The 23544-nt window shown below is 37.1% G+C and overlaps 3 protein-coding genes across 3 annotated transcripts; 1 reads left to right on the top strand and 2 right to left on the bottom strand.

Moving 5' to 3' along the window:
• Window positions 1–12750: 12750 nt before the first annotated feature.
• Window positions 12751–14943, top strand: LOC113315240 (peroxiredoxin-2C-like). The gene is made up of 3 exons (XM_026563545.1): window positions 12751–13023; window positions 14214–14293; window positions 14434–14943. The coding sequence occupies exons 1-3, from the start codon at window positions 12869–12871 to the stop codon at window positions 14685–14687; spliced, it is 489 nt and encodes a 162-aa protein (XP_026419330.1). The 5' UTR covers window positions 12751–12868; the 3' UTR covers window positions 14688–14943.
• Window positions 14944–16588: 1645 nt separating this feature from the next.
• On the bottom strand, window positions 16589–18079 carry LOC113336318 (EP1-like glycoprotein 2). Its single transcript, XM_026582256.1, has one exon. It carries the CDS (start codon window positions 18021–18023, stop codon window positions 16701–16703), a length of 1323 nt encoding a protein of 440 aa, XP_026438041.1. The 5' UTR covers window positions 18024–18079; the 3' UTR covers window positions 16589–16700.
• A 420-nt stretch (window positions 18080–18499) lies between these two features.
• Window positions 18500–22945, bottom strand: LOC113315229 (isopentenyl-diphosphate Delta-isomerase I-like). Its single transcript, XM_026563536.1, has 6 exons — window positions 22453–22945; window positions 20968–21023; window positions 20477–20568; window positions 19645–19747; window positions 19423–19560; window positions 18500–19086 (listed from the first exon to the last, which is right to left on the bottom strand). The coding sequence occupies exons 1-6, from the start codon at window positions 22740–22742 to the stop codon at window positions 18839–18841; spliced, it is 927 nt and encodes a 308-aa protein (XP_026419321.1). The 5' UTR covers window positions 22743–22945; the 3' UTR covers window positions 18500–18838.
• Window positions 22946–23544: the final 599 nt, after the last annotated feature.

The raw sequence follows: 23544 nt of genomic DNA, 5'->3' as shown, positions 1-23544 counted from the left end.
GATTCATTTCTATATAATACCCCCCATTCCTTTGGAAAAATCTACACAAACCACGCACCAAATAACAAAAATACTTCTCTCAAGAAAGCAAGCACCAAAAAATAGATCAATCTAGCACGGTTAAAGCTTCACAACCGATGGGAGATTCATCATCAAGCTCTAACTGCAAAGTAAGTAGATTCAACATTATTAACTATATATGGACAATTAAAATCTTCTCTACTATGACGTATCACTAATATAATCTTCTCTTACAGAGTAATCATTGCAGTTGTCAAATTTGCAAGTCACCTTCTCATCTAGCAATGGACTGTACTTTTATTTATTCAAAGTGTGGAAGCTGTGATGGGACACGCCGGTTTTGGATTGCTAAAACTGATGATGCTGAAAATGGAAGAATGTTTCTAAGGTGTTTGAATTACCCAAAGTGCGATGAGTTTCAATGGTTTGACAAAGCTGTTGCACTAGTAGAATCAAGAGAAAACCACAAGGGCCAATGCAAGCCTATTGATGGGTGTGATGGGTGTTATATGAAGGGAAAGGAATATATTGAAAGAGAAGACGAACCAATGAAGATTGTCCTTGACACCCCCATTCCAGACGATGTCTTCGAAGATATTTGCGAAAGGCCCAAAGGATCCGCAATTGTTGAAAAGGGATGGAAATAGATTATGAGATCATCTTTAATCAAAGTTGCTCCATTCCAGGTTTTTTAGTATGTTTTAATTAAACTTTAAAATCCAATGTAATAGATTACTTAGGAACGAAATAAAATAGCATTCAGAACGGATTTATAATCAATAGCGGCATTGTAGTTTTATCCAAACCAATGCCGGTTTTATGGAATAACTATCAAAGTGTAAGAAAATCAGAATTCCGGCATAGATTCAATAAATATTCCAATGCCGGTTTTCAAGAAAAACTAACAAAGTGTTAGAAAAACACATATTTCCGGCATAGATTCAAGAAATAGTTCCATGCCGGTACTGGGCAAATTCTAGACAGGAAGTTGAAGCCTTTCATCCCTTTGTTCCGGTATGGTTTTAGGAAAATATTTTAATGCCGGTACCAGTGGAGGCATAGAATTATAATTACTGTTACACGCCGGAAGCAGTCCCGACACTCTAAAACCTAGATGTTCCAATGCCGGGAACTCTGTTGTAAACATGTTCAACATAAACCCAAAAACTGAACCGTGCTTAAATGTTCTTCATCACGGTATCATAAACCAAAAGTAAACCAAACAACTAAAGAGTTTAACCAAAAACAAATTAGAAATTGTTCAAAACATAACAACCACCATCCAAATAACGAAACACAATGTTAGAGCATAGCTCGGTCGACCTCGCATGCGTTGCTATCTCAAGCATGTTTGTCAATGTTAGTGATCAAAACTATAAGTCTTGATTTCTAGCCTACATATCTAAGTCTCGGACTAGGATAGATGTATTTGAGCTCAAGGACTTCATGGCGATTCATCATACAACGACGAAGATCTACTCAAGGAACCGTGGAACTTCATCAACAAAAAGATATGTGGAGACTTGAACTTATCTATCACTCAAAAGTCTATATCTTCTATATCCTACTTCTTATGAGACAAAAGTCGTATGCTATATAGACTGGATCATACATATTTGATATTTCGAGCCGAGTATATCTCTCCTATCTATATCTCGAAATCATGTGTTCGGAAAGTGTTTCGCTTTGATCAAGTTTATCTTCACCTGATGACGAAAGTCATGAAAAGTTTCAATTACTTTGAGAATTACTCTGACGCGAAACGGTCTGTGAATAACGGCTATATAACGTCCTCTGAGAATGTCTCAATGATTGGAATGAGAGTTTAGATTACATAACCATGTATTCCTTAATCCGAAGTTTTCGAACTTTGTTGATTGAGAGAAACCGGAGGAATTGGCTTTGCCAAGTCCGCGAACTGACGGAAGTTCTTGTACTGAGAATTTCTGCTGGGATTTTCCAAAAACCCGTTTGCATGCAAGTCCACGAACTCTAGTCCGCGAACTGGCAAAAGTCTCTTTGCCGAGATTTTCTGTTGAGTTTGGAAAACTCCATCGGTTGTCTTAAGTCCGCGAACTTGTTTCTGTTCTTAAGAGGTTATGATCTAAATATGTGCTCTGAACATGAAACTTAAATTACTAAGGAATGATTTATGCAAACGGTGGCTATAAAGTTCATGATCCGATTCAATCGAATCGAATCATCTTTGTTTCAATTGTGTCTTGTGTAGTTACATAAGATCTCATAGCAATTGAACAACTCTCTAACTAGTTCATTTGATTCAATTGAACTAGTTATGGTGAAGAAGAACAAGGTTAATATGAAATGCTCATATGGTTAACCTTTTGGGTTACTATGTTGAACCAACATACACGTACACGTTTGGGCATGGTTTTCACAAACCCAGTAAAAACGTCTACCCAAGTGTGTGTGACAAGCTAAGTTTTCAATCTAACAGTTGAGAAATATTAGCTTGAATCTAAATCAGGTTTTCATCTAACGGTGAATATGGATTGCTTTGTAACAAAGGAAAAACTCTGATTTGAAGGCTATATAAAGGAGATATCTAGCATTGTGCAAAACTAATCCCCACACGTCTGTGTGATATTAGTGCGCTCGCTAGAGTCGATTCTCCTTTAACCTTTGGTTTTCTTCTCTAAAACCAGGTTAACCACTTAAAGACTTCATTGGGATTGTGAAGCCAGACCGATACTACTTTTATCGTAGTTGTGTGATCTGATCTTGCATCTTCTATCGTACGAGTACAATATTTGATTGGCTTGAGATCGTGAGAGTTCCCCGATAGGTAAGATAAAGAAGTCACAAACATCTTCGTCTCACTGTTTGTGATTCCTCAACAAACCGCCTGTGTAGTCAGGAAGGATTGTATAGAGGTGATTGATTAATCTAGGCTGTTCTTCGGGAATATAAGACCGGATTATCAATTGGTTCCTGTTCACCTTGATTTCATATCTTAAGTCGGAACAAAACCTAGGCTTTATCTATGGAAGACAGATTTATCCTTTGATAGACTTTTCTGTGTGAGACAGATTTGTTTATTATCAAGTCTGCGATTTTGGGTTGCAGCAACTCTTGGTTGTGGGTGAGATCAGCTAAGGGAATCAAGTGCACAGTATCCTGCTGGGATCAGAGGCGTAGGAGTACAACTATACCTTGGATCAATGGGAGACTGATTGGGGTTCAACTATAGTCTAGTCCGAAGTTAGCTTGGAGTAGGCAAGTGTCTGTAGCGGCTTAATACAGTGTGTATTCCATCTGGACTAGGTCCCGGAATTTTTCTGCATTTGCGGTTTCCTCGTTAACAAAACTTCTGGTGTATGTGTTATTTCTTTTCCGCATTATATTTTATATAATTGAAATAATACAGGTTGTGTGATCATCAATTGGAAATCTAACCTTTGGTTGTTGATTGATATTGATTTATTCTTGGACATTGGTCTTTGGTACCGTCCAACTTATTCCTTGTATTTGATAGAGACTCGCTATTGATTTTAGCTTGAGTAAAAATCAAATCAAGAGAGAGATATCAACTCCTTGAGATACTTTTATCTAGATTGAGTCTGACTGTCTAGTTGATTCTCTAGCAAAGTATTTCGGATTTAGTCCATACAAATTGCTAAGCGAAATATTGGGTGGTGTTGTTAGACCCCCGCTTTTTCAATTGGTATCAGAGCAGTCAAACACGGTAAACCTAATAAGTTTGTGTTTGTTCGTTCCATATAAATTTCCCTATGGGAAATTTCTTTGGAAAACTTGCTCCTGACTTCTGTAACGCACGCCAGAATTCCTTAAAGATTTTTCAGAGATTGTTATGGTTAAAACCTCTGGGTTCTCATGATAATCTTACTTCATCTAAAAAGGGAGATTTAGATGGTAAGAAGCAATCTGAAGGAAAAAATAAAAACAAGGGAAATTGGGAAAACGTTCAATACGCTCAAGGATATGGAACCTCACTAGATTAACTCTTGATCTCTATGAGGAATACTATCATGATTGATCAATTGATAAAGATATGTTTAAGGCATTCGAAGGCGTTTTTAAATTCTTAGAAAAACTTAATTCTGTTAAGTCTAAGAATCTTTCCAGAAAGGGTGTTGGTCATGTTAAAACTGTTAATACTGAACAGCCCAGAAATCGGGAACAACCTTCTTCTAGCCCGAACCAACGAAGGATAGAAAGCTCCAGCTTCCCTGACTATCATCATTTTGATTATACTACATGGACTGTTCACACTTATCAACCAGACGTGTCGCATGAGAACTCCTATACGCATTATGCCTCTTGGTAACAACACTGGATTTTCCCATTTGTACATATCTTGAAGTGGGACAAGAAATGGCTTGAGTTGTTTACAGTTATGTTGTTGATTGATTAACTTCCTATTGCTTCTGTTATCTTCCACACTTATGTTGGTTGTTTACCTCTAATATGGAAAGGGTTAAGATTTTTCCTTAATTCTTGTGAGTTACGGTTCGTGTACAACCCAAGCCCATGAATGAGGGATTTATATATGTTGGTGGTTCGCGTACCTCCTCCTTTCTCATCTTCCGTCCGCGTACGTGAACTAGGATTGTGCTTCTCCACCATTAAAGCCTTTTTTTTAAGAAATCAAAAGGAAGGGTGTTTGAGGTTCTATTCAAATAAGTAATTTCCTCTTGTATATCTCTTTATGATGATTTCTAGAAGCATGATAAGGAGTTCTAAAAGCTCAAAATCCTCTAGCTTGAATCCTCCTTGTGATCAAAATTCTCTTAGAATTAGCTTTGTGAATGATTCTTTTGCTAGAAATTTTGATAGGATTGCTTCCAAAGGTTTTATTCTAGAAAATAAATTGGAAGCTTTTAGTGGACATGAAGAGGATTTAGCTTGCTTCAAAAAGTTCAATCTTGGGAATATCTTTAATAACCTTAGTGAAGGTTTTGATTCTCTAACAAGGATTTTCTATGCCAACATTCATGATGTTGATTTTAAGAAGATGGAATTCAAATCCATGATAACTAGAGAAAGGTTTCTTGTTAATAGATAGCTTATTTCAAGGGTCACCGAAATACCGTTGGTCAACGTACGGTTACCTAGACCAAGTGATGAACGTCCATCATAGGATGATATCTCTATTGGACTTTGTGGAAAGAAGGTTGTTTGGAGTCAAGGAAAGTTTCCTACTAATGATCTTAGTATTGCTTTAATGGCGTTTGGAAAACTCGGTATCTCTAACCTTTGTCCCTCCATAATTGAGAATTCTTGGTGGAGTTATGAGTTTGCAGAATTGGTCTTCTTCCTTGCATCCGGCAATAGAAATCTTGATATTTGTGGTTTTATCATCTCTCAAATGATGACGATGACTTCTCACATCAAGATGTTAGGATATCCTTGTTTGATTAGCCAAATTTGTCGTGATCGTGGACTTGACTTTATTGGAAATTCTCTTGGGGTTCCCAAACTTGTTCGTCCATGTACCTTTCGGCGTATAAGGGAAAATGTTCGCAAGCGACAAAGAGGTACTCCTCTTGATGTTGACGACCCTACCACCTTGAGGATTATTCAAAAAGTTTACAAGGGTGTACGCAAGGTGAATGCAAGAGTAAAATGCTTAAAATATCTAGTGTCGTTAATTGGAACCAAGTGTCCCGAGCTCAAGGAAGAGTTGGATTCAATTCAATCTGCTTGGAAATTGTCCAATGATGAAGGTGATGAGTAATGCATCTTCGTATATGCCTAGTATGTTTTATTTTTGGATTAGTTGGAAGAATAACTAGTGCTTTCAATAGCGATGATTGTGACTATACATAGCTATTTTTGTTTTCATCTTCTTATGTTATTTTTTAGGTTTATTAGTTTTTAAATTCTAAAAATATTTGAAGGATGATGTTATTGCAGTATTGATCGTTATGATTTTGTGATATTGCAATTTGATTATGGGATATGTATTGTTTGCGTCCGTGAACTTGAAGGTCCCATATGCTGTCAAAAGTAAAGTCGTTCATGAATTGATATTCGTATTAATGAAAGGACGAATGGACTTTTGACAATTATAAAAGTTATGCCTATGTAGTCATGTATTTGATGGAAAATAGGATAAAATCTTTTTTTTTGACAAGGATAAAGTCTATTATGTCGTTATGATGGAAAATAGAATAGATCCTTGTATGTTATCCACGATATTGATCTTCATTGATCCATTTTGTTATGTTTTACCGTGAAGGCTCCATTGTATTTCTTATGTTGAGCACGATACAACTAAGTCGATTATTCTTATTTTTTTTGTTGGTTGTTCCATAAGATGCCATATGTTGAGCATTATGAACTAAATTAATCATCTCGGTTGGTTATTCAGTTATTTGCTCCGAAAGTCTTTTTTCGAGCAAATCCTTTGACAATTAAATTGATTACTTCGGTGATTAGTTTGGTTGTTTGTATTCCACTTAGATTAATTATAAGTTCTCTTGTAATTAGTCTAGTTGAGTTTCTCATATATTCCACAAGTTCTTGTGTTGATTATATGAACGAATATACTAATCATGTTCTATTGGTTGATGTAGTCGTATATTCCGTAAGGTTTTTCCTTATGTTGAGTATGTGAACGATTAAGTTAGTCTCCGTATGATTATCTTAGTCGTAACTCCGTGAGTTTTCTTTTGTGGTTTGATTTAGTTGTGTATTCAAATTAAAATAATCATGGGTTTTCTTGTGATTAATTTGGTTGAGTTTTGGATATAGAAAATCATTTTTATGGTTTTTGGTGTCCAATTTAAAAATCCTTCTTTTCTTTCGAAATTAAGGTCGCTCTTGCTGTTCTTTAGGGAATGACATCAAATGGGGGAGAGTTCTTTTGAACTTGTGCTTAATGGTAATATCTTGCGGGGTGTGCGGATGTGGAATTTTATAGGGGTTATCTTGTATCTTAAAACTCCTTGACGAATGCATTTATCTTCGGCTTTATGATTGCATCTAAATTAAGTTGGTATGTATTTTTCTTTTAGTCTATGAAATGTCTCTTGTGGAAATTTCATTATGATCTCGTTCTTGTACCTTTACCAATTTTATTGACAAAAAGGGGGAGAAATATTGTAGTTCACACTACAAATACATATGGTTTTTGGATCATTGTGTAAGGGGGAGTGGTTTCCATGATCGAGATGGAGTATTGACTAAGGGGGAGTGATACATATCACCATAGTACTATTGTTAAAGTCGTGATACAATTGGACTTTGATGTTACATAATAATACTACGACACTGTATAATAATGATCGAGAATCTCGATTTCTCTCATTGTTATAGCTACGGATCTTCAACAACGGTGATGCTAAACTTACAACCTTTGGGATCATTGGAGTACTTGGAAGGACGAAGATTTCATGGAATGTTGAAGATTAGATTATGGAATAGGAGCCACTAAAGTTTATCTTTTTTGTATTCCATATGTATTAATAGTTTTGTCATTAAAATTGACAAAGGGGGAGATTTTTAGAGCATAGCTCGGTCGAGACTTGTGGGGACTTGAACTTATCTATCACTCAAAAGTCAATTTCTTTTATCTCCTACTTCTTATGAGACAAAAGTCGTATGCTATATAGACTGGATCATACACATTTGATATTTCGATCCGAGTATATCTCGCTTATCTATATCTCGAAATCATGTGTTGGTAAAGCGTTTCGCTTTGATCAATTTTATCTTCACCTAGTGACGAAAGTCATGAAAAGTTTCAATTACTTTGAGAATTTCTCTAACGCGAAACGTCTGTGATTAACGGCTATATAACGTCCTCTGAGAATGTCTCAATGATTGGAATGAGAGTTTAGATTACATAACCATGTATTCCTTAATCCGAAGTTTTCGAACTTCGTTGATTGAGAGAAACCGGAGGAATTGGCTTTACCAAGTCCTCGAACCCAGTCCATGAACTCAGTCCGCGAACTGACGGAAGTTCTTGTACCGAGAATTTCTGCTGGGATTTTCCAAAAAATCATTTGCGTGTAAGTCCACGAACCTAGTCCGCGAACTGGCGAAAGTCCCTTTGCCGAGATTTCCTGCTGAGTTTGGAAAACTCCACCGGTTGTCTAAAGTCCGCGAACTTGTTTGTGAGCTTAAGAGGTTATAATCTAAAGATGTGCTCTGAACATGAAACTTAAATTACTAAGGAATGCTTTATGAAAACCGTGGCTATAAAGTTCATGAGCCGATTCAATTGAATCGAATCATCTTTGTTTCAATTGTGTCTTGTGTAGTTACATAAGATCTCATAGCAATTGAACAACTCTTTAACTAGCTCATTTGAGTCAATTGAACTAGTTATGGTGAAGAAGAACAAGGTTAATATGAAATGCTCATATGGTTAACCTTTTGGGTTACTATGTTGAACCAACATACACGTACACGTTTGGGCATGGTTTTTACAAACGCAGTAAACGTCTACCCAAGTGTGTGTGACAAGCTAAGTTTTCGATCTAACGGTTGATAAATATTAGCTTGAATCTAAATTAGGTTTTCATCTAACGGTGAATATGAATTGCTTTGTAACTAAGGAAAAACCCTGATTTGAAGGCTATATAAAGGAGATATCTAGCATTGTGCAAAACTAATCCCCACACGTCTGTGTGATACTAGTGCGCTTGATAGAGTCGATTCTCCTTTAACCTTTGGTTTTCTTCTCTAAAACCAGGTTAACTACTTAAAGACTTCATTGGGATCGTAAAGCCAGGCCGATACTACATTTATCGTAGTTGTGTGATCTGATCTTGCATCCTCTATCGTACGAGTACAATCTTTGATTGGCTTGAGATCGTGAGAGTTCTCCGATAGGCAAGATAAAGAAGTCACAAACATCTTCGTCTCACTGTTTGTGATTCCTCGACAAACCACATGTGTAGTCAAGAAGGATTGTAGAGAGGTGATTGATTAATCTAGGTTGTTCTTCGGGAATATATGACTGGATTATCAATTGTTTCATGTTCACCTTGATTTCATATCTTAAGACGAAACAAAACCTAGGGTTTATCTATGGGAGACAGATTTATCCTTTCATAGACTTTTCTGTGTGAGACAGATTTGTTTATTATCAAGTCTGCGATTTTGGGTTGCAACAACTCTTGGTTGTGGGTGAGATCAGCTAAGGGAATCAAGTGCGAAGTATCCTGCTGGGATCAGAGGTGTAGGAGTACAACTATACCTTAGATCGGTGGGAGACTGATTGGGGTTCAACTATAGTCCAGTCCGAAGTTAGCTTGGAGTAGGCAAGTGTCTGTAGCGGCTTAATACAGTGTGTATTCAATCTGGACTAGGTCCCGGGGTTTATCTGCATTTGCGGTTTCCTCGTTAACAAAACTTCTGGTGTCTGTGTTATTTCTTTTCCACATTATATTTTATATAATTGAAATAATACAGGTTGTGCGTCCGTGATCGTTAATTGGAAATCCAACCTTTGGTTGTTGATTGATATTGATTGATCCTTGGACATTGGTCTTTGGTACCGTCCAAGTTATTCCTTGTATTTGATAAAGACTCGCTATTGATTCTAGCTTGAGTAAAAATCAAATAAAGAGAGAGATATTAACTCCTTGAGATACTTTTATCTAGATTGAGTCTGACTGTCTAGTTGATTCTCTAGCAAAGTATTTCGTAGTTAGTCCATACAAATTGCTAAGCGAAATATTGGGTGGTGTTGTTAGACCCCCGCTTTTTCACACAACTATATAGTTCATCACTTGGTCTTTTGCTTCTTGACAACAGGAGCCTTCCTCGTTTCCCCAAAAAAATCTCTTTCACTTGGGTCTTCAATTTTATCAAGCTTCTCCATGACTTCCTTCATTTCTTCAACGGATATCACCTCTCCTTCGTCGTACTTGCAACCTAACAGCTTCAGTGGATAGCACCTCTTCAATGGATAACACCTCTCCTTCGTCGTACTTGCAACCTAACAGCTTCTTCAATGGATAGCACCTCGTTTCCCCTGCAGACTATATGCCTATTAGTCTGTGTAATGTTAGCTATAAAATTCGTCTCAAAATTTTAGCTAATTAACCTTTTAAAACCTTTACTTCCAAACATTATCTCCCCTACCCAATTTGCCTATGTACCAGGGAGACATATCCATGACAATGTCATCTTGCTCATGAGATTCTTCACAGCATGAAACTCAAAAAGGTTAATCAAGCCCCGGTTGGTTTGAAATTAGACATGTCGAAAGCTTTCGACAGGGTGGAGTGGTCTTTTTTACTTTCGAGTTTTCGTCAGTTAGGTTTTCATGAAGATTGGATTACTTTGATTGATCAGTGCATCTCTACTACAAATGTCTCTCTACTCATCAATGGAATACCTAGTACTACTTTTTCCCCTACTCATGGTATTCGGCAGGGTGGCCCTTTGTCCCCTTATTTGTTCTTGTTTGTTATGGAAGCTTTTTCTCGTCTTTTACAGCAAAATATTGATTCTGGTCAGCTTCATGGGATTAAAATTAATAGGCATTGTCCTGCAATTAATCATCTATTTTTTGCAGATGACTGCTTATTGTTTTTCCAAGCTACTCCTTCTCATATTGGTCATCTTCAACATCTACTTCATATTTTTGGACAAGCTTCTAGTCAGGTTATTAACATGCAAAAATCGACTATTTTCTTTGGTAAGCACACTTCAACTGCTCAAAAGTCTAATATTTCTGGCATGCTTAATATGAAAGTGATGGTTCTTGGAGAAAAAAATTTAGGAATCCCTCTTTTGATGCATAGATCAAGGCATATGAACTATCAAGGTATTTTAGATAACATGAATAATAGATTACAAGGTTGGCACAGTAAAATTGTCAATCAGGCAGGTAGAACTACTCAGGTAAATGTTGTTTTAAGTACTATGGGAATGTATCAGATGCATGTATTTAAGTTGCCGGAGACTAATATTCATGAAATGGATAAAATCCAAAGATCTTGTTGACGAAACAACTTCAGCAATCACAAGTCTCAACAATTGTTTTCTTGGGGAACTGCTTATTTGCCGAAAATACTTGGTGGTCTGGGTCTCAAAAAATTGAGCAATTATAATTTAGCCTTTCTTATAAAATTAGCATGGAAGATAATTCACAATCAAGAGGATATGTGGGCTAAAATATTAAAAGGTAAATATTTTCCTTTTAATGATTTGCAATTCTTTCCTTCTCCAACTACTACTAATTATAGCTGGATTTGACAAAGTATTTGTCTTGGTCTAAATATTGTTTTGAAGTATGCTAAATGGCAAGGGGATGGAACTCGTATCAATATTTGGAAATTTAATTGGTTCCCTAATATGCAATCTTCTATCCAAGAGTGGGATGAGCTGAATATTCATAATCATCAATGGGTTTCTGAGCTTATTGATTCACATACTCAACAATGGGATATTCCTATGCTTTGACAACTGTTTCAACCAGACCAGGTTAATGCAATTATAACTATTCCTGTTCAATTAAATCAGCAAGATACTTTAGTCTGGCCTTTTACTGCCATTGGTGTTTTTACCACTGCTTCAACATACAAGTTGCTATGTGAAAATGATATGCCTCCTGATGCTTCTAGGGACTAACTCCTCAATTTTGGTTAAAATTTTGGAAACTGAAAATACCTTACAAGTTTCAGCTCTTTTTCTGGAGAGGTATTCATAATGCTCTCCCTATCAAAGCTAAGTTGTTTAAACATATGGGTGCTTCTCATCAACACTGTGTTATGTGCACCACTAGTCAGGTTGAAGACTTGGATCATATGTTGCTGCATTGTCCATTTGCTCAAGCAATATGGAATTATTTCTATCCTCAAATGTATTCTTCTTTACTGCAGCAGTCTTCTTTTCTTGCTTGGATTCAGACTTGGCAGCTCAAGAATTCTTCTATTAGTATCCACCAGTCAGTTGATTTTATCCACCTTATTATTTGCATAATGCATTTCATCTGGAAGCATAGGTGTAGAATTGTGTTTGATAATATTTCTCTCAATACCAACACAGTCATTCATCATATAAAGTCTTACATTCCTCATCATCATTTAGGCAATTCTGTTGTGAGTCATAATAGTTCTCTTACAACTTGTTCTAAGTTCGATCTTCACTGAAAACCACCTCCTCTGAATTTTTTGAAGATAAACATTGATGCTTCTTATAACGTTAATTCTTTGCTAGCTGGTATTGGAATTATAATTCGAAATCATGCAGGAGCATATGTTCTGGGAAGGGAAATAGTAAGGAGAGCTATCAATATACATCAGGCAGAAGCTTGGACTTTACTGGAAGCAATGGAAATGGAGACAGTTAATGGTTGGCCTCATGTAATATATGAAACGGATAATCTTGTTGTAAGTTCTTATTTGCAACAACAATCTGTTCTTTCTCACTGGCAAAGTATGCCTTTACTTCGAAAATGTGTAAATATTTGTAACAATAACCCGGTTTGGTCTTGTGTGTTTGTATACATAAACTGTAATAAGACTGCAGATACTTTAGGTAAGGCAGCCCGCAAACATAATTTATGTGGGAATTGGTGGATTCCACCTGCTATGTTAGTTCCTCATATAACTCATGATCTAAGATATTTGGATGTTTAATATAAGTAAGTTCCTTTGTTCAAAAAAACAAAAAAAAAAAACAATACACACGGGTACATTTATCATCGCAATTAGCTGCCTTCCCTAAATTACCCCCACTTGAGCTGTTCAGTCTCTTTATATATGGACCAAGAAACATTTTAGATTTTTGTCTAAACCCTTTTATTAAGAATCTTCTTCTTCTTCTTCTTCTTCTTCTTCTTCTTCTTCGTCTCTTTGTTTATAATCCTCCGTCCTTGTTCTTTCTTGAAATCAAATCAATGGCCCCAATCAAAGTTGGTGATGTTATTCCTGACGGAACTTTAGGTCAATTCGACTCTGAGGATCAACTCCAGCAACTTTCAATTCACTCACTTGCTGCCGGTAAAAAGGTTATCATCTTTGGTGTCCCCGGTGCTTTTACCCCTACTTGCAGGTATAAATCCTATGTTTCTTTTATCCCTTGATTTGAATTTTATTTTCAGGTTAGGGTAAAATCTTAAGATTAATTTTGATTCATGTGCATTTTATGGTCATCAAAGGATTGATAGAAGTTAGAAGGTACAGTTCAGTTTGATTTTCAAATTAATTACTGTAGTTGGTTTCAATTATTAACCTCTTAGCACTCGTCTATTGGAGACTGACGCCTTGATCTAGGGCTTGAAGATGAGATGTAGTAATATCTTGTGATATTTTCTAATTAAGCTATGGTTTATTCTCTTGTGTATGAGTTCGCTTTAATGTCTGTTTGATTAAGCTTTAATGTGTATGAAGCAATTGTTAAACATCCTTGTATGAGTTCGCTTTAATGTCTGTTTGATTTACTTTCCTGATCTCTCTCTCTCTCTCTCTCTCACCATAAAACTTGCATCACCCTGAGGAATTGAGCCTGGTGCAAGGCGCTCTAGCAGTGAATGGCACACCTAGGCTCGCCTTTGACAACATAAAGTAGTAGCGATGTACACATTAGCATGAGTACTAAAGTTTACTTAGAACAGGTGTCAGGAGTGTATGTTCATGGAGTAGTTATAGACTATCATCTAAAGTTCTAAACTGTCGCCCAAGTTACTTTTATCCCTTCTTACATATTTTCATATCCCCAAAACATTATAAGAAACATAGATCCACATTTGTTCCTTAAGACCCACTTGTCTTCCCGTTTACTTGAATTCTTGTGAATGCTAGCTTCTTTGCCCATGATGGTGCCTCGAACACTTGACTAACGTCTCTGACGTTGATAGGGTATGATGTGACAGCAAAGAATTTACCTGCGGATCATAGATTAATGCAATCTCAGCAAATATTAGGTAAGGATCACATAGAAAGCATTAACATGGAAAGCACATATTAGATAAAGCATTAACAGTATGGTTCTGTGCTTGAAAAGTAGATATTAGAATGTGTTGCTTATCCCCTATTAGTAAAGGGCGCCCTTGAACGCGGTTTCAGTTTATCTTTAAGTGAAAGGCAGAAACACTCATTATTGTTACTTGTTTAGTGTTTTTATGTGTTACATTTATTGATTTTTCATTTGGAACAAGAGTAAGGTGCTAAGGATCTAAGGTAGTATGTAAATTTTACCTTTTTCTCTTCCTTTTCGTTTAATACCTGTATACTTGGTTGCAGCATGCAGCATGTACCAAGTTTCATTACCAACGCTGAAGAATTAAAGTCGAAGGGTGTTGCTGAAATTTTGCTTGTTAGTGGTAATGTTTCTCAGTTTCTCTTCCGTTTTACTATTTTTGATATTTTTATCTTTCGCCTTATTTTCAAGTTTCTAATATTATATATTTGAATGGTATGCTCATCTGGCCTTTATTGTCATAATTTTGTATGGTTGTTGCAGTCAACGACCCATTCGTGATGAAGGCATGGGCAAAGACATACACTGAGAACAAGCACGTTAAGTTCCTAGCAGATGGATCAGCAGCCTACACCCACGCTCTAGGTCTCGAACTTGACCTTGGTGAAAAGGGGCTTGGAATTCGTTCTCGCAGATTTTCCTTGTTAGTTGATGATCTGAAAGTCAAAGTTGCAAACATCGAAGAAGGTGGAGCATTCACTGTTAGTGGTGCAGATGAAATACTCAAGGCCCTCTGAACCTCTATTTGTAATAAGCAGCTATCACTTCTCTAGACACTCCATTTAAGTCCGGTTGCTTAACGAATGAACTCTCTTTTCAAGAGTGGAAGAAATTAATATGCTGCTTATTTTGAATTTATTTTATCCTATGGTAATAAAAGTTAGATATTCATTAATCATACTTTTGATGAGTTCCCTGATCGATTCTGATGAAGGAACCATCATCATACTTTTTCCGATCTTCATGTCACTCATAAATATCTCCTGCGGTGTATTTACAAGAACTCATTGAATGTTTGCGGGTTTTTTTGTTTTTGTTTTTATCAGTTGCCTGATCCCTTGAATCGGCAAGTCTGTTTCAAAATCTTGATATCAGGCAACTGACTGTGGGTTGCTGTATTGGCTGGGCTGTGACGTATTTGTATCCACCGATACATGCTGCCGTATCAGTTCCTTATTGACCTATATTGATACATGCTGCAGTATCAGTGCCTTATCGACCTTTGGTGACCGATATACAGCCCGATACTGATTGATTTGGAGCGGAAAACACACATGCGAACCTTAGGGCTTGTACAATATTTTACACACATTTGAAAGAAAAAATTGAGTGTTATTATTTCCCACATTTGAGTTGGTTTTTCTATCAAGATTTCTTACAGTTCTGTTAATATTTACATCTTTGCAAGTCAATGACCACATGAGCATGTTTTAACATTCAGAACTCACGAGATTAAACCTAACTCACACATGCATTGGTGGTGAAGACCCAATTACAAATCCCAGCCACAAGGGAAAATTTCAAAACAAAAGTTTAATTTGGTTCTTATTTATTTAAAAATATTAAAATATTAAAAATATTTTTCTCTCTTTTACTAGGTATCACCACCACCAAAAAAAAAGAAAGAAAATATTTTGCTCTAGCGCTCCTAGATCATAATTGACCTAGCAGTTACCATTTGGCATTTTATGAGGTCATCAAACTATAGTTTCAAACCATGGTTTATCTCATGGGTAAGATGCTATCATCCATTATCATTAGCCGTATAATCTATGTTTATCTGTTTTTCCGGCATAAAGCCATTAAATCACGAAACTTAGAAAACTAAAACGAGATCCAAAGTATTATTGATCAAAGCTACTTCACCATTCAACAACTACATACAAATAGCAGAAAGCATAAAAGGAACTCATCTACTACATATGCACCAAAAAATCACACATGTCCTTCTCTGGACTACATTTTTGATCGAAAGATAAAGTACGCCCGTGATCTGCAGCGAGTTGCAACTCAAATTTATAGATAACAAACACAATGTTTTTGTGCCTGGTGCTGTCATAGCATACTCACGATTCGAGGAATCATTTAAAGGGCTTGTTCCGTAGCTTCTCATGAAATCAGTAAGTTAGACTCAAGGCATCGTTAACAATCCTTAGCTATAAACCCCGTAACCTAAAAAAACACCAGGAACAAGAATCAGTCTATAACTATCTTCTCATGCTTGTAGCTTAATAACACTCATGTAATCAGTACTCGTAGACAATGAAGCTTTCTTCATCCTTAATGGTCATCAATTTATCTTGATAATTTTCGACTCGCATTTTTCAAGAGGATCGCAGTATAATGAAGATAATAATGGCTACTAGGGGAGCTGCTAATACAGCAAATTGGGGATAACCATGGTTTAACCAATAGTTAGATGACATCATAAGATGCCAAATGGTAGGCAAAGGTGTTGCTAGATCATAATTGATGTAGCAGCGCTAGAGCAAAAAAATTTCCACGATATCATGACTTGAAGATGCATTGCAATGACAACATGTGCAGCATTTATTATTATTAGTCATGGCCACATAAGGATTTGTTCAATTTTCCAGATGAAGTTTCAAAGATAGCAAAAAAACCATATCATGTGCATACCACAGGGTTTCGATCTGGTTTACTATTTGATTTTCAAGTACAAGAACAAGAAGGAATAAACACACGAGACAAGAGAATTGCAGTTACTTGTCTCTGGTTGATACATTTTTTCAGTACTTGATAAAGGCTACGTGTTCTTTACTCGAAGAACCGATAACTTTAGTAAGTGTACCGAGTTCGTTGGTGAGCAAACACTTGGATAAATCCTTTCTGTAAAAGAAAGCAGCACACTTGCAATCCTTGCTGCATTTCTTCTTACAATCATCAATCTTCATCGGTCCTTCTCCTTCGTTAGACATACTCAAGAGGTGATCAACACCGTCAATCTGATAGTAACTAGCATTTACAGTACTAGTACTGCAGGAAGGTAAAGTTGGCGGCTTGCAATCTTCGCTCCAAATTGACAGGCCTTTAGGTGTAGGACAAGCAACACACTGGCTCTTCGAACAGATTCCAAATGACCCACACTTCTCAGGCAGCCTACATTCACTAAAATTTGGATCACTCTTAAAATAGGTGAAGGTTTCATCCCATGGGTCATTCCAGTACCCTTTCTCGTAATAAGTATAGACATGGAGGTTACCATCCCAACCCAATTGAAGGAGTGACAATGTACTATTGTACTTCGGTTGTACCCAAAGGCCTTCGATATTGGTTTCTCCTTGCAAATGAAGTCCCAACTGATTAGTGTAATCAGGACCCCAATCACTAGTAGGCGGGTTTACGTAAAACGTAAGATTGTCCAATCGTTCTTCATAGTAATCAAGCAAAACGTCAGCGTATTTCAGTGGCTCGGAAGAAAATTTGCTCTTGTAGAACATAGGAATTCCAGATTTTCCCTCGCCGTTGATAACCAGACTGTAAGGCCCTGGAGAATCATCTGTCTCAGACAAGCGGCTGACTAACTTGTTGGCACCGCCTGGTCGGAGACCCTGACCGTTCAGGAGCGTGTCACCGGGATAATCAAAACTCTGCCAAACAAACCCACCATTTTTATTTAGTAGAACCAAGTTACCATTTGGCAACAACTTGATATCTACCACCCCTTTGTTAGCAGTTCTTGTCTGCCAAGCTACACGACCATCAGCATCAACCAAGACTAGGTTACCGTTGCGCCCGAAGCTGAGTACAGCATTCTCGCCGACCGGTCTTCCCCGGTTAGCTGCCCAAACCCAGATGATACGCGAACTTGGGATATCTATGCCCGATCCAATTGAGGCACCTGTGCCCATTCCAAGAGCAAGAGTGTACTTATTAGCGGTGCTGGTGTAAAACTGAAGGGAAAAAGGATTATTTGAGACGGCATCAAGTTCACGGATTACTCCTTCGTTTACAAACTTGAAAGTTTTGGATGGAGGAACTGACACAGCATCAATAACTGATGAATGATAGAAAATGATGATGAAACTCAAGAAGAGATGTGGAAGCAACATTGCACTGGGGTTATTTCTCTTCAGATCGATCAAATCTAGTTAGAAAAACAACCAGGTTGAGAGTTAATAGAGCTCTAAGTGGAGTGCTGAATAGCATTTGTTATTTTAGTATTATCTCTATTGTTTTACCGACACAAAAACTAATAAAAATGCCAAAGGTGTGATGGAGCTTTTATGAGTGCTCTAGTACTTAAGCTCATCTTCGCCAGACTCCCATCATTTGAGGAAGAAATTTTGTCAAAATGGTGGAGCTGGACCTTTTGGGCTGGGGTAACGGGAAATCACCAATCCACCGAGATAAATCTGGCCGGTTAACTGTGAAAGCCGGAATCCAGTAAGACTTTCCCAACCAACTTAAAGAGACGTTCTATAAAAGTTCACATCACTTTTAAGACCAAGCGTTCCAAACGGAGGTCTTCCTAAAAAGTGCCTCAACCGACAGAAATTCTACTTATTTCCATTCCCAAAAAAAGAAAAATAGTAACGTGCAGAATCTCTGCTTATTTTGCTAGTTTTAATATGATACATAATTACATACAGGTAATGATAACAGTGTTCTACAATTTCAAACCTTATTAAAAGATCAAATTGAACAAAAGCAACTTTTTGCACATTTCGTGCCATGAAGCAACTTGGCATTATCTGACCCAAGCATACACTCTCTCCAAACCATGAGCGCAATATATCTGTCTTCTGCCTACGTACATATATCATGAGCATGACAGGATATGGAAGATTTAAGTTTGCGGTGCGAGCGTGCATGTGGGGATTACACTTGGTTTTTTTGTATATGTATAATACTGGTGCTTGTACTTCTAGGTTAACTTGTGAATGGTTTTCATGTCAACAGCTTCTTGAAGTGTACCTTGTTCAACTTGGTCCCACCATTTGAATAAGAAATTGTCGACAACTAGTCTGAACCAAGGGGATAGCTTTACTTCACCTGCATCAGCTTTCTTTACTAAATCTTTCAGTTCTTCACGATTTACATACTTAACATCAGCAACTTCGTCAGGGTTTGGATGCATTTTCACATCTCGGACAATGAAGAGTAGATAATCCACTACATCAACAAGAAAACAGAAAGTCAGAGTCAGAAATGAAGCTGCTGCGCGAACTACAAACACACTAGCATACTGTTACCAAGGTCACTGAAAACATCCCGAGCCAGTAAACTTCTTGCTCTAGTTTATGCTGACCCTTGGCCACAAGTTAGTCACCATGGCTGGGTGCTTCGGGTGTCCATATTTGGTTCAGACCAATTTAGAGAACAGACGAAATTCTCTCTTCTGTGCAGTGACACAGATATAAATATTTGGGATCTCTGATTTGAAATGCACATATCTAAAAAACAGCATAGAGAAAAACCAAGTCATTTATCTAAGTTAGTAATTCTTACATTCATGCTCCCCCCACTTGCCATCTGATGGAGCCTTGTACAGAATTCGACCTAGAGGTGTGAACTCATCGACAGGCACGTCTTCTGCAGGAATACCCAATTCGTCTAACAGCTTCCTTTGTGCAGCGTTCCTAACCCCTGTAAAAGAAACACGAACCAAAATTAATCAGAAATCAGCCCTTTAATTGAAGTAAAGAAATTACTTTAACACAAGATACATACCTAAGTAGTTCTCTTCTATAAGCTCAGATTCACGATAAAGGGGATGGCTGCAGCACGCATTTGTCCAAACCAAGGGGAAGGTTACCTTTGTAGCAGATCGTTGCTGGCCAAGGAATAGACAGACTTATGTCATCATAAGCATTCAAAATCACTTCCCAATAACAAAAATAACATAACTTAGCTCCACACACATTTAAGTTAAATACTAAATTTACAACCATCAGGGAGCTGTCTGAGACCACTTATTTTAGGTTATTGTGTCGTGTCTGTTTTTCACCTAGGGTAGTGATGTACTGGCTACCTTCTTTTGTGAAACTAAACTACAGTAGTATTCTGTAATTTTCTGCTTGTGGCATCCCTGGCACAATAAGTTTAGGTTTTGGACCGACCTTTGCTTTACGCCCAAGCTATGATACTATAACTTCATTTGTTAATGCTGATATGAATGAAAGAGGGTGAGTTTTCTTCAACTCAATGAATGAAAGAGGGTGAGTTTTCTTAAACCCATCTTACTTGGTCTTTTATTCTTATTACTTGACACCATTGTTTATGGGAGGTGGCTCTTTACCCACATTCTGGTACAGAACAAAGTCCAGATAAGTCTAGTCCCACTTCATTAAGACGGTACTAGATGATTTTAGAGAGTCAAATGACCCAGGTGCTGACTCGGGCTCTTTGGTTGTCTTTGCTTGAGTATATAACAGGCCCTCTTTCAATATCTGTCTTTTCTCAGTGATAATTCCACTGTGAACTTACTAAGACCAGAAGGAAAATATAATCTTATTAAAATAGTTTAAAGTTTGCGTTGATCATGCCAATAAATTTGACATACCTGAAGTAGCAACTCATATTTGGGGTTGAATAGGAAAACACTGAAAGCTCTATGCAGCAGATTTTCGGATTCTATTTTTTCCATTAAATGGCCTGCACAATATGGAAATAGTTAGGCACTGATGTGCCAAGCCAAATGGGTAGTCTGCTAAACAGAAAGATATATAATGTGAGACTTTATATTTATGACGTTGACAGAGTTACAGGGAGTTTGAGAAGAAATTTATATTGGAAAAATGAACAAATATAATGTCGTATGCCTTGAACAAATGGGAAGCGGAGGGTGCAAAATTAATTCCAAATTCATGGTATGCCCTTGTTCCACATTCTAAGCTATAAGGATTTATTTCTAGACTATGTCTTAATCTTAAACATTAAACAACATTTTACAGGTCACCTGAGTGCACGTGCACACCGATTTAGCATGTAAGCTGTAACTTTAAAGAAATTTTAAAAGAAGTTGTGATATATAAAAGTAATACTGTCACTTACAGTTGTATTTAGAATCATGGCCAACAACATTGTCATTCTCATCCACTAAAATACATCTGCCAAGAAGACGATAAATGGTAAGACTAAAAAATGGTTTGTAACCATACCAATTCTTAAGCAGAGAAAATGTAGAAAAATAATTAGTGAGAAGGGAATCCGCAGATACCACAAGAACTATAAAAATGACAACAAGTACTGAGAACTATACCAAAGTACCAAAACCAACTATCCTTATCCTAAAAACTTGAGCGAACAATGAAAGTGATTCCATCGTCTTTTTCATTGCCCAATGGAATCTGATCTTTGTTTGCAGCAAGAGCTTGTTGAGAAGCTTCTCCCGCGGGACCTTTAATGTTCTTGCAAACATCTTAAGTTTTCTCTCAAACAGCATCCACATAAAGAAACCATGTTCCCTTAACTTCCTGAAATAGGTGGTAAGAACATTTTTTGCGCTTCACCTACCAAAATCAGGAAACTAAATCCACGTCCTCCATGAAACTTATAGAGTTTGAAAACAATTATATACTAATCAGAACAAAATCATACATAATTATTACATGTAACTTGATTGCATCAACATCTACCTTGCCAATGGAAAGCAATTAAGATGGCCTCTACATAACCAAACCATAATGGCAAGATAGATGTTAATGCAATCAAGGTATGTGTAATAGTTATGCATGATCCTGTTATTGGTTAGTGCATATTTGTTTCTAAACCTTATAATTATCATCGAAAATCTAAATTTAGTTTTCTAATTTTTGTAGGTGAAGCGCAAAAAATATTTTTTAACACCTATCAAAATTCATGTCTGCTAAAAGTGTATTTCAGGGAGTTAAGGGAACAAGGTTTCTTTATGTGGATGTTGTTGGGGAGAAACTTGAAGATGTTTCCACATTAAAGATCATGTGGCACAAGCTTCTCAATAAGTTCTTGCTGCAAACAAAGGTCAGATTGTCCAATCTTTGCATGATCCCCGGAAGAATCAATGAAAGAGATTCCATTGGTAACCAAGTCAGAGTCTCAATTAATAGGTACTGAAAACATCACAATTCTCATCTCCCATTCCGACAACAATGTATCTGTGGTCTTTTTCCTTCTGCTCGGGATTTCTATTAACCTACCTAGAACCTCATCCTCCTCCATTACATGCAATCACTACCTACTGCATACGCAAGGCATCGAAATTCATCCAGAAGCATAACATCATAACAATTTCATCTCTTATACGAGAAAACAACAATCTTAGATATACTAATCTGCCATACGAATTAAGCACAACAAGCAGCACAAATCCAAGATCTTGAATAATCGAATTTATACCATACTCCCAACTTAACGAAATGAATTCATACCAAACGGCCAATTAGAATTATACCTCACTAATTACAATTAACAATCTATTAACAACTCATTTCATCTACAAAACCTAATTCGTTAATTTTGGTTCTGATTCTCGAAAAACAAATAGAAATAAAAACTTACTCATCTTCGAACATAAGACGTCTCTGAACAGCATCCATAGAAGAATCGGAGACATCAGTCATTGTATTATTAACAGCAGACGATGATGATGAGAAGGCACGGAAAATACTCCGATTCAGACAGATTCCAGAATTGTAACACGGAATGGATGTTGCAGAGATCGGTAATGAAGTGGTTTTAATGAGAGAAGAAGATGAAGATGTGAAGAGAAACCGGTTACAAGGTTTTAAGACCGCTGATGATAATCTGGTGGTGGTGGTGAAGATTACTGTATTAATTGCTGCAGACATTTACGACGCAAATCTTAAATTAAGGTTTCTTAAACTCCTCTATTTTTGGGATTTTCTAAAATTGGGGATTTAATCTCAACGAGTGATCAAACAGAAGGTTCTAGTTTTTCTCTAAAACAGAAAGTTCTGGGGTTAACACTTTGGAGTATTCATGGGGATTCTGTGAACTTGGTTTCGCACACGTTTTTAGACCTAATTAAATTTTGAGATAATTCCTTAGAAAAGAAAAAAATTCAAAAAAATTGACAAAAAGGTTAATGTGTTCAAACGGCATGTGAGACGGGTTGTCTTACGTAGGGCTGCACAAAACCGACTCAACCCACCAACCCAACCCACACCCGTCTGAAATTACCCGCACCCAACCCAACCCTCTTAGGAGCGGGTCGACTATGAGTCACAACTTCAAAACCCATCGTATGGTGGGTCGACTGTGGGTGACAATTTCCCTCACCCGACCCAACCCACCCACCCACCTAAATATTTCTAAATTAATGCTAACCCTTAGATTACCTATCCTAGATGAACCACATCCATTGAAGTGATAATATATAATGCCTAAACCTAATCATCGGTAGCTTCTCTTCACTGAAGAGTCTTCAATCAGTTCCCTTCAACGGCAGTCTCAGAGGCTCAGTTTATTTTTTCATTTTCTCTTCGCTTTGTAAATCAAATCACAGCATCACCAGCAGCAATCAATCAACATCGTCACCAGTAAACCAACAACCAAAGGTGAGACTAGGAATCATTGTAATTTGTAAATACTAATTAGGGTTTTGTTTCCTAAGATTGATTTTGGGTTGGC

The sequence above is a fragment of the Papaver somniferum genome, chromosome 1, assembly GCF_003573695.1.
Source record: "Papaver somniferum cultivar HN1 chromosome 1, ASM357369v1, whole genome shotgun sequence".
Classification (NCBI taxonomy): Eukaryota; Viridiplantae; Streptophyta; class Magnoliopsida; order Ranunculales; family Papaveraceae; genus Papaver; species Papaver somniferum.
Note: the sequence above shows the minus strand (reverse complement) of the source record. Positions and strands in the feature narration are given on the sequence as shown.

Excerpts from the sequence above, each read along its gene's own strand:
- LOC113336318 (XM_026582256.1), bottom strand. The coding sequence starts at position 18,023 with ATGTTGCTTCCACATCTCTTCTTGAGTTTCATCATCATTTTCTATCAT.
- LOC113315240 (XM_026563545.1), top strand. The coding sequence starts at position 12,869 with ATGGCCCCAATCAAAGTTGGTGATGTTATTCCTGACGGAACTTTAGGT. Across the intron at positions 13,024-14,213 it reads GCTTTTACCCCTACTTGCAG|CATGCAGCATGTACCAAGTT; the intron begins GTATAAATCCTA and ends ACTTGGTTGCAG. Across the intron at positions 14,294-14,433 it reads TGAAATTTTGCTTGTTAGTG|TCAACGACCCATTCGTGATG; the intron begins GTAATGTTTCTC and ends TGGTTGTTGCAG.
- LOC113315229 (XM_026563536.1), bottom strand. The coding sequence starts at position 22,742 with ATGTCTGCAGCAATTAATACAGTAATCTTCACCACCACCACCAGATTA. Across the intron at positions 19,748-20,476 it reads AATATGAGTTGCTACTTCAG|CAACGATCTGCTACAAAGGT; the intron begins GTATGTCAAATT and ends TTCCTTGGCCAG. Across the intron at positions 19,561-19,644 it reads TATAGAAGAGAACTACTTAG|GGGTTAGGAACGCTGCACAA; the intron begins GTATGTATCTTG and ends TTTCTTTTACAG.